Source organism: Drosophila mojavensis, unplaced genomic scaffold, assembly GCF_018153725.1.
Source record: "Drosophila mojavensis isolate 15081-1352.22 unplaced genomic scaffold, ASM1815372v1 contig_74, whole genome shotgun sequence".
Lineage (NCBI taxonomy): Eukaryota > Metazoa > Arthropoda > Insecta > Diptera > Drosophilidae > Drosophila > Drosophila mojavensis.
Genome location: NW_025318899.1, coordinates 20730710 through 20741505, shown reverse-complemented (window position 1 = coordinate 20741505; position 10796 = coordinate 20730710). Strand labels below are relative to the sequence as shown.

General features: G+C 43.3%; 1 protein-coding gene across 1 annotated transcript; it reads right to left on the bottom strand.

Moving 5' to 3' along the window:
- Positions 1-663: 663 nt before the first annotated feature.
- Positions 664-4521, bottom strand: LOC6583141 (myb-like protein Q). Its single transcript, XM_002008783.4, has 3 exons — positions 4058-4521; positions 2414-3073; positions 664-1440 (listed from the first exon to the last, which is right to left on the bottom strand). The coding sequence occupies exons 1-3, from the start codon at positions 4218-4220 to the stop codon at positions 878-880; spliced, it is 1386 nt and encodes a 461-aa protein (XP_002008819.1). The 5' UTR covers positions 4221-4521; the 3' UTR covers positions 664-877.
- Between the last annotated feature and the right edge of the window lie 6275 nt (positions 4522-10796).

The following is a 10796-nucleotide window of genomic DNA, read 5'->3' as shown; positions in this document are numbered from 1 at the left end:
CTAATTCTGCAATTAATATTTTATTTTATGAGCAAATTTTCCGAACTGAAGACGGGCTTAAATGATTAAAATTAAGATTTTATATCAATATTAAGTGACTTTAATTATTAATAATAGATTTCCGGTATTTTACTCACTTACACAGTAATGAGTAGATTGGCATTGCTCAATATTCGCCCATCCTGCCCGACTGTCCTAGACTATATAATCGGGTACCGTCATCTGTTTTCGTCTGTCAAGAATCTCCCGAGCAGTAGAGACTTTGAAAATACATTATCTGGTATCTTAGAAACGCAGTTATTTAAAGGCCTAAAGACTCGCAATATTTAGGAAACAAAAAATATATCGCCCATTGGAGGGCGTAGAGCACCGATCAAAACGGTCTTTTCTATATTGGATCATTACTGTTATATTGATAATAGCATAATGAATTCGTAAGGTTGTGGTATACCGTAAATACCCAATATTTTCAAGGGTTTACAAGAATTCGTTCCATGTTTCAAATTGACTAAATGGGGAGAAACAATCTAGATAATATACATATTTGTAGTCTCGTTTATATAATCCCAGTCACAAATGCGAGAGCTTCACTTAAGATAAATATAATAAATACACATACATACATTTCTTCACACATGGAACATCCTTCTCTCTCTCTCCCCCTTTTGTTTCATGTGATGTTTTTATTTGATTGAAAAGTGAAAAATTGGAAATACAAATTGGATTGTAATGCTGTTAGTTTTACATCTGACGATATATACTCGTATTATATATGTTGTATATTATAACATGTCTCTCTCTCTCTCTCACTCACTCACTCGCTATTTCCCACTCTCTCTGTCTCTGTGTTACTACTGCTGCTGCTCTCAGTCTTGCTTTAGTTGGCCGCCGGTTCACCATTGCCCTGCACATGGAGAATCATCTCGAAGGGATCCCACTCCAGATCCGATTCGTGCTTGACACGTCGTCGTCCCGCCCCGGGCGCCTGGTGATGTAGATGAAGATGATTGTTGTTGTGATGATGATGAAGCAGATGCTGCGAATGCATTAGATGGGCGCCATGCTGCGCCAGTTGCTGCTGCACCTGACCGATGGGCAAGTCCTGCGAGTGCTCGGCCAGCCCGGGCGGCCGGTAGAGCTGCAGGGGATGCGCCTGCGGCTGGACGTGGCCAATGGCCAGGGAGTGGGGCTGCTGCTGCTGTTGTTGTTGTTGTTGCTGGTGCTGGTGCTGCTGCTGCTCGCTGACCATCTCCTGAATGTGCTCGCGCGTCTGCTCCCGCTCGTCCACCTTCCGGAGCAGCATCTCCCGCATAAAGGACATGCGCTCGAAGTGCTCCCAATTCGACCGGAAGCCCTGCTGCGCATACTGGGCGTGCCGCTCCTTCTGCAGCTCGTCCACGTAGCGCTGCTTGATGATCGACCAGCGCGTCTGCATGAGTGCTGCAAGGCGACAATAATCTGTAGTAACTCGCAACGGCTCATAGCTATGTGAGTACATATATATATATATATATGTATATATATGAAGTATATGAGATGTATGTTTATTCGATTTTTACTATTTTTTACTGTTCACAAGTTTATTCTTATATGTTTGTGGATATGTAAAATTATTAGGAATGATATTCAAAGACTTTATATTCGCCTCCCTAGACTAGAGCACGAACAGAGACTCTGCACTAAGAAGGCTTTGCATATATGTAATTTCGAAGAGTTTTCTGTAATTTACCAAAGGTTTCATATACGTATATTCGAAATTATCATTCACCGAAATTCCTATTGAATAAGCCTTCTTCTCTTTCTCTAATTAACTCTTTACTTCAAAGGTAATTTCATTGCTTGTAATATCATTGTCAAACTCATTCATTTGAGACTAAGTATACATTTTTTAAACCTATTTTATACCCTTCATTGGGGAACTTCTTTTAAAATGCATCACAAATATTTATAGCAAGTTTTTACTGAAAAGTACGATTTATGTAAATGAATAATATTCAAATGAACTAAGTTTCTAGTTCCACTCAATCAATGCATATCTTGCCTTTGAGCATGTAATCTAATATACTCCACTTAGAAATCTGACTGCATTGCAATTAGAGTCTTCATTGTCTTTAAAGTCTGATCAATCGAAGTCTACTCCCATTTTGGTCAATCCAATTTTTTGTAATCAATCTAACTAACTAAGTTAACTGTAATATATTGAAGTAAATTCGTAAGCTTTTAAACTTTTAAGCAACATCATAACATTTAAATTCAAAAATCGAAAGCTTACACGATCCTATTCATATAGAATGATCTGATCAATATAAACATTTTATAAATTTAAACCCTTAACTAAACAAATTTATCTACATTGCAAATAATTCTGCTTCATGTCAACATCATGGTAAATAATAATGCAGTGGGTACTTACTTGGTGTTAGACCCATCTCGTTGGCCGCCTCCTTCCAGACGGCGGAGGTGCGGCTCTGGCCCTGTCCCTTTTCGCTGCGCTGGCGCCCCGCCCACAGGGAAGGGCGCGCCTTAATGGCATCGATGATGCGGCCGCGCATGCTGTTGTGCAACGAACTGGGCCGGCCCAGTTTGCGCATGGGCGTGGTCGTTGCCTCCACGGTGACAGCAGCCGGCGGCACAAGTCCTGTGAAGGCGGTGTAGGTCATGCCATGCGCTGCCGGCTGCTCAATGAGATGAGGCAGCTCCGGCGAGGCGGAGATGCCAGCTGGGGGGGCAGCGGGTTGTGGTGCAATTGCTGGCGGCGCTGCGACTGTGGGCTGCAGCCAGCTGAAGCTGCCGCTGGGACGCCCGCGTCCATGCGTAGCACTCGGCAAGGGGGGCGGTGGCAGTACGGGCGGGGAGCCGCCCACCTGGTGAGCGGCCTCGTTGGGTGAGCTCGCCTCAGAGTTGCTCGAGTTGGCCTGAGCGCCCACAATCTTAGCCACCGTTATGTTGTACATAAAAGACATGGGCTCGAAGTGCTCCCACTTGGTGTTAAAGCGCTCCTTGTGCAGGATCTGGCGATGCACCAGATTGTGGTAGTGATACTTCATTTGACTCCAAATCGACTGCAGTTTGACTAGATGGGCGAGAGGAGAGAAGACAACGATTAGTCTATGATCGATGGCGAATTATAAGACTGATTAGTATTTATGAGAATCGCCTAGAGAGGTAGTGTTAAAAGAGGTACTGCGGCAGATGAGCTCGTTAAAGAGATCAGTTACTACAGTCTATGACTTTTTGGTACACACAACTTATGTAGAATACATAACGATGTATACAAATATGAAAATGTAAAATATAGAATAGAATATATATTGACATATATAAAAGTCTGTACTTTAGCTATAATCTTTGTAGATACAATGTTGTCAGCTACTACAGTTATTGACAGGAAATTACATACATACATACATATAAAGAATATATGCGGTATATAGAAATATAGAATACAGAAAAGCTTTATTCACATATATAATGTGTAGATAATATGTAGAAACAATCTATAGTACAGTTTATGACATAAGCATATACAATTTAGAATATATACAATATATAGAAAATATAGAAATTCTATATTGGCCTATACAAATCCTTAGTTTACTTTTACCTATGATACACATCTCAATTTCTATCCCATTAAATAAAGACCTGTAAATTGATCACTTACTACTCTTTCTTCCACGCTCTACAAATTAGTTAATGTACCCCAAATACGTGCATACATACATACATATGTAATTACGCTATCAGTCCCTTTTCCAATTGGGCATTTTACAACCTATGACAAACAGTGCATGCATCTATTAATAGCTCATACATACAGCAGAAGAGAAAGGCCAGAGAGCGAGAGCGCAAGAGAGGGTGAGAGAGAAAGAAAAGAGCGCAGCAGCGAAACGCAAAACAAAAACAAATTGAAGCCGGCTGCCAGGCTAAGCTTCGAGCCCAGTAGAAACTTTGCTAATGTTTTTGTTTGTGCTTGTAAGTACACGCAGGCATAAAGATAAACACACAAACACATGCACACATACATATACAGTATAGCTATCTCAGTCGCACTCACCTGTAGGCACATGACCGCCAAACTGTTCGGCGATCTCGTTCCACATGGGCGATGTGACGCTGCGGCACAAGTGGAGCTTGTTGTTGGAGTCCCAAATTTCTGGATACTTCTTGATGGCCTTCAGCAGCTGAGCGCGATTCACGAACGGATCCTCCTTGGGCATGGCGACAGGATATGCTTCTACAGCTGGAGAGGCGATAAAGGCAAAGGCAAAGGCGATGGCGAAGGCGAAGGCGGTGACGGCGTCGGCGGCGTTGGCGTTGGCGGCGACAACAGCGGACGCGGAGCACAACTGCGTCCTTTGACATCAATTATCGGCGAATAACTGAAAGTAGAGTTTGCAAAATATGCGAATTGAAAATGAAAAGGCAAAGCGATTGAGGAAAATAGAGAAAACGATGACGACGTCGGGGCAACGACGACGCCAGCGACAGCAGCAGCAGCGACGACGACGACGGCGGCGGCGGCGGCGATTGTTGCTGTAGTTGTTGCCTTTGTTGTTGGGGCGCAGCGATGCCGAGAGATTGAAAAGCAATGTGGCAGAGGCAAAAGCAGCGCAAAAACGGCGAAAGCGCACACGAGATGAGATACACAAAATGCAAGCGAAAAGAGAGAACAGACAGAATGTGCAAAAAAAAAAAAAAAAAAACAACAAAAAAGCAGCAGCAACAGTTCGGCAATAGCAACGACAACGATGTACACCGTCTGTAAGTGTGTGTGCGTGTGTGTGTGTATACGTAGGTGCTGCCGATAGAGGTAACTGTAGAGGTCGGGGGCGGGGGAGATTGGTGTGCTGTGGCACAGCCATACATAAGACGACGCGACGACCAAAGCGCACACAACAAAACAGACAAAGGCAACGAAGACCAAAGAGACAAAGCAACAACAACAACAACAACAGCGAACCTTATGGCAGAGACGGAGCTGCAAAAAAAAAGTAAATACAAAAACAACAGCAGCAAAGTGAACGAAAAGAAAATAGCAGACAAAAAAAAGAAAGGCAACGATAAACAACGGCGACGCCGAAGTCGACGCCAGCGTTTGGGGCTCACTTGCATGGCCGGTGTAGAAGTGTGTGTGTGTGTGTCTTGTTGGGTTTGCCACAGACTCGTCGCGCAGTTGAAGGTGGCCACGGCACGGCACGGCTTCGACATCGACATCGGCATCGGCTTGAAGTCGGGCCGCATTAGAAGAAGCAAAGGCAAAGCTCGTGCTGCGCTCTCAACGCGAATGCGAAACAAAAGAGCAGCGCAAACGGCGTCGAGTGCTGAGCAAAATGCAGGCAGGCACACGCAAACAGAGCAAAATGCACGATGACCGATGCGACAGAAGCAGCAAACAGCGACAGCAGCAGCAACAACAACAGCAACAGCGACGCTAAAGCACAGGCCGTAGACGCAGACGCAGCTAAGCAGAGCCGCCCGGCCAGTCGGCTGTCTAAACAGCAACAACTACTATGTACCTAACTGCACATGTATACGCATACACACACACACGCGCACGCACACTCACACAAATAAACGTCTAGTTACTGACGAATGGTCGGTCCGACGTTCGGGCGATCTGTCGACCAGTTGGTCGCTTTTGGGGGCTACGTGCAATGAACCCATTTCGCAGCAACTACACAACTACAACTAAAACTGCAACTGCACACAATTAACACACACACGTACACGCACACTGGCGAGTTGAGTTGCGTTTGTGTTGGTGCATAGCGCACCCACAGCGTTCGTTTTTGCCAACGCACAGGCAACAACAACAAAAGCTAGGCGAGAAATCGTCCCAAAAGCTTGAGCATTTCATGAAGGTGCCTCACTGTAAAAGTAGGGTGCGTCAATAGAGTTGTGTAAGAACAAATTGCAGAATGTTTGTACTTGTTTAATAAATAATAGCTATATATTTATTTATTATAAGAAATCCAGTATTGTTGGCCATTATTTAAATTGTATTTTATATAAACTATGCATGTATTGTGATTTAATATAATATATTATATATGAAATTTTAGCTCATTTATGGAATGTTATATGTATATAAACTTAGTTTCATAGTTTATATTTATATCATATTTTCTTTATTTATATCAATTAAAAAACTGAAATATTTTTGTATTACATTAATATTATGCTACGCACCTGATTAGTCAAAGTCCATCTTTAATTATTTAATTTGAGTACATAAAAACTTAATGGGGTCACATCTATTTCCTACTTGGCATTTGGACTCTCTCCCACACAAGCTGTTAAAATGGACATCAAATAGATCTAATGAAAGACTTCCTTTCAATCTTTCAGAATACGTGATTGGTTGCTGCTAAGAATAATTTAGACATGAATTGGGTTTTAGCTGTGTCCGGGCCCCGGTCACATCTGAGATCGGGGCAGGCTTATCATAAGAACAGCGCAGCGCACAGCATTTTCATCAATTATTCAAGGCCATGACACTGGACCAACTGATTCCGCTTCGAATGAAATGCTAACGATAATGTTCCATTCAATTCCATGCCGTTCCACTGCTTCCCCTCCTCCCCTTCTGCATTTCTAATGCTGTTGTTAATGCTTTTAATGTTTGTCGTTTTATTGGCTACTGTCTGTGACTCGGCTATCTGCGAGAGATACATCACTGGGGATGTGGGGGTGCGGGAGCAGGGGGTATCTGCGAGATACATGTGTGCGCACACGCACTTATCTGGAAGCGGTGTCTTTAATTTTTATGACTGCATAAATGGTCCTGAGCGGCTCCCAGAGCTCAGCGTAATTTGCTAGATTAGAATTAATTTCGAGGCGCAGGCAGATACTCATAGAGCCGCCCAAAAAAAAAAAAAGAACTTTCGATGGGGGCAGTAAAAAAACGACACGTAATGTTTATGCGACTGGACACGAGGCGGAGCGCAGAGAAGCGCGGAGGCGTGGCAGTCAGTTAGATAGACAGACAGGCGGGCTGGCTGGCTGGTTGGCTGGCACACAGGCTCCACATCAATTGTCGTTCTGAAGATGGGCTTGAAACTGGGCAGGGAGTGGGAGCTGGGATATGGGATATGGAAGCTCTATCTGCTTTGGTATCTTCTGTAGTTGGGGGATTCTTTCCACTCTTTGCTGTTTTTCTGTTTTATTTTCATTTATGCTTTTTAAGTGCTTCATTAAAATCGCGTATGGCCACGGCTCGGGGTCGCTGTCGGGGTCTGTGCCTGCCTGATGCCTGCCATCTGTGGCTGGGGCTGTTGCTGGGGCTGGGGCGGACAGACCTTTGTCAGCGTCATCAAGCACGGCACACACAAAAAAAAAAAAAAAAATAATACGAAAAAGTATCTTTCAGATACATGTCCAAAACGCAAAGAAAGCAAAGCATAAAAAACGCACGACAGAATTACAAAAAGCAAAAAAGCAAAAAAATAAACATAAATAAACAAGTAGAAGCAGCGGCCCATGCCAAGGTAAACGCCTAAAAGATACCACGTAAATAAGATTCCTAAATAGATAAAGGTAAATATATAAATACAATTTTGGAATTTATTGCAAATTTTTGCAGGCCTTTACCCAGAGTCGGAGTCGGAGTTGGAGTTGGAGTTGGAGCTTAGCCAAACATGGAGTTGTTTCTAATAAATAATATATTTGTGCCACGGCGCGCATACCCTTCCAATTGCCCGTCTATTCCCCTGGGCCTACAGGGTATAAAAAGCTACAAGAAATAAAAAGAATTATAACCAAACATGTTTTTCACTCAGCTCTGCGCTGCGCTGCGCTGCGCCGGTGTCAGGCCCCCAACTCCAGACGTAAAGTCGCAGCTCCAACTCCGGTTTTTCGACTATGTGTGTGTGTGTGCATGTGTGCGTGGCAATAAGTGTGCCCCGCTCATGCGACGGTGCAAAAAGTTAAGTATCTTGTTGTTGTTGCGTTTTTTTAAGGTGCGCGCATATAAAGAGGCCTTCTTAACGGCCAGACCCAGAGCCCAAGTTAGAGCCGTTTCCCTGCTTTCCCCCAACTCTCCCTCTTTAGGCCACTACGCGCGCTACGTTGAGTTGGAGGCAACGTCTAAAGATAACAGCAGCAACAACAATAATGGCTTGCAGCATCCAAAAGCCACTTGGACAGGCTCCTTTCCAGCCTCTACCATTGCCTCTACCTCTGTCTCTACCTCTGCCTCTGCCTGTATCTCTACCCCTGGCTCTACCTTTACCTTCCAAGTCAGCTTCAGCCTTAGCCTTAGCCTCAGCTGCAGCCTAAGCCTCAGTCTCAGCTTCATCTCCCACCTCATTCCCGATCTCCTCTCTATGCTCAAGCTCAGTCTCCTACTCCAACCTTAGCTTCATCGCAGCTTCAGTCTCAGGCCCATCTCCTGCAAGCAGCCGGAGCTTGTCCTCCTTCCGCCTCCTCCTTTCTCAGCTCTGCTTGAGGTTCAGCTTCAACAACAGCCGCAAGTTCATCCTCAGTCCCAACTCCAGCCCCAGCCTGATCCCCAGCATCATACCGTCCTCATGCTCCTCGTATGCCATGTGCAAATCACATACAGTAGCAAAAAATTTCGACAGTTATTTACGATTAGCACAAAAGATACGAGACATGACATGCGCTGAGATGCCGCGAAGATGCAGATGCAGATGCTGTTCCAAGCCCAACTTCAGCAAAGCGCAAGACAGTGGGGAGGGCGGTGTGGTAGAGGCGAGGCTCAACATGAAACCAGGTCTGTTACCCACTGGCTACTGTTGCCTGCCAGCCAAGCACAGCGGGCGACAAGGGTTCCCTCTTCAGCTCTCTACCGCTCCTTCTCCCACTGCACACTCCATTTGCAGCTCCATTTTCGGATCCAGATCCGAGCTGTGGCCAGACAGCGAGAGAGTTTTACTGTTTGTTTACCTTCGTTTCGCAGCTCTCGAGAACGGAGACAGAGCTTCATTTATGAGCTTCGTTTGATGATCAATTAAATGCTTCTGACACTCTTGAAAAAGCAATCGTGGGCTCTCTTTTTGGGCACAGATTAAACAAAGGCAGACGACTACTGGAGTATACTCTGTATTTTTGTAAAGAGGGTATATATATCCGAAAGTGTCTATGACAGGGAAAGTAGGTCTATCTAACGTTTTTATTGATCCTCCTCTCCCTCTATTTTATTTATTTGTATTTAGTAGAGCTTCTATGAATTTCACCTGATTTCTCTTGTCTCTCCCTTTTTACGCTCCCTCTGTCTCTAGTTCAATGAATCGCTATTGATCTGTCAGTAAGTCTCTCTCCCTCTTTCTGTCCGTTCCTGTCCTGCACATACATATATCTCATATATATCTTGCTTCGCCTTCCCCTTCTATTGCCCTCTCTCCCTACCTATATCAATCTCTTTTTCTCTCTCTTTCTCGCTTTCTCTCTCTAAAGTATTTTATTTCATTCTCTTATGGTGTTTTTCATATTTTTCCTTCGCTTTCTCTGCTAGAGTTTTTGTCTCCTCACCTTCAACATTCGTATACCCTGTAATCCGAATGAAATACGATACTATATTAAAAGCGTAAGAGAGAGAGAGGGAGAGAAAATGATGATGGAAACGACATGCGAATGCGATCGCCAGAAGGTAGACATCTATAGAGTCGTATAAACTATATGTGGACAATGACATAAACGAGGTTATTCCGGATTGCGGCCAATTCCTTAAGCCATAAGCGCAATTTATGGGACTCGGAGGCCTGTTGCATAAATTAGCTGCGATAATAAGTGCCTCGCTGCACTCGTGTGCATTGCCACATCTTGTGGCAAACTTGGCAATAGAAGAACTCTTGCCAGCGACAGCAACAACAACAACAACAACAACAACAGCAACAACAACAAATTTATCGACTCGTGCGTCCTGTTGCGTGCAATGCAATTTAAATGCGACCGAGGGGGCGTGGCAGTGGCCGCCTCCCGGCGCAGCATTCGCGTGCGTTTTAATGCACTTTATCATTTGCCTGCACTTTGTTTTATTATTTATATTTACTATAATTCACCGCAGTTCATTTGCGCTGCGACGATGATAGAATGCGAGATACTGCGTGATATTAAAAGCCATTTATTATAAATATTACGAATATTGCATTTTAACATACATTTAATTAAAACCAAAATAAAACAACTTCTTTTAAGGAATCGTCATATTCTATCACTCTGTCAAATACAGGGTATATGTATGTACGAGTATGACTATGAGCAAAGTACTAATCTTATTTTATTTTAGCATAAATACTCACTACTATTTCACACTTTTTTGTTCAGCTATGAGACTACCACATTTTGGATGAAAAATATTACAGGGTATAATTAAAATCGAACGCTATATCAAGTTCAATATAAATTTTTGTCTTGATTGATAAGCAATTATATATAAGTTACTGGATAGATAAGTATTCGCATATTACAGGGTAGCGGTCAGGATGTTTATATTTTCTATCAGTAATGCTCATAGAATGCCACAAATCACTCGCTTAACCCTCTTTAAATTCAGATTATTCCTTATTTAAGTACCTTTTATCTATGTCTATGCTTGCTTTCCTTTCACTATCTCGGTTTCTCACTTTTTCTCAAATTCGATCGCTCCATATTTATTTCACACTGTTTAGGATTTGCATGCTCTTTTATTGGTGTTACTGTCATATTTTACAGGATATTATCATGTAATATAATAAACCCAGTAAGATTCAGCTATAGCTCTTCATGTTCTCTCGCTCTCTCGATGTCCCTCACTCTTTCTCCTTCAGCCTGTTTAGATATGTATATCCCTG

Excerpts from the sequence above, each read along its gene's own strand:
- LOC6583141 (XM_002008783.4), bottom strand. The coding sequence starts at position 4,220 with ATGCCCAAGGAGGATCCGTTCGTGAATCGCGCTCAGCTGCTGAAGGCC. Across the intron at positions 3,074-4,057 it reads TGGCGGTCATGTGCCTACAG|TCAAACTGCAGTCGATTTGG; the intron begins GTGAGTGCGACT and ends TCGCCCATCTAG. Across the intron at positions 1,441-2,413 it reads CGAGATGGGTCTAACACCAA|CACTCATGCAGACGCGCTGG; the intron begins GTAAGTACCCAC and ends GTCGCCTTGCAG.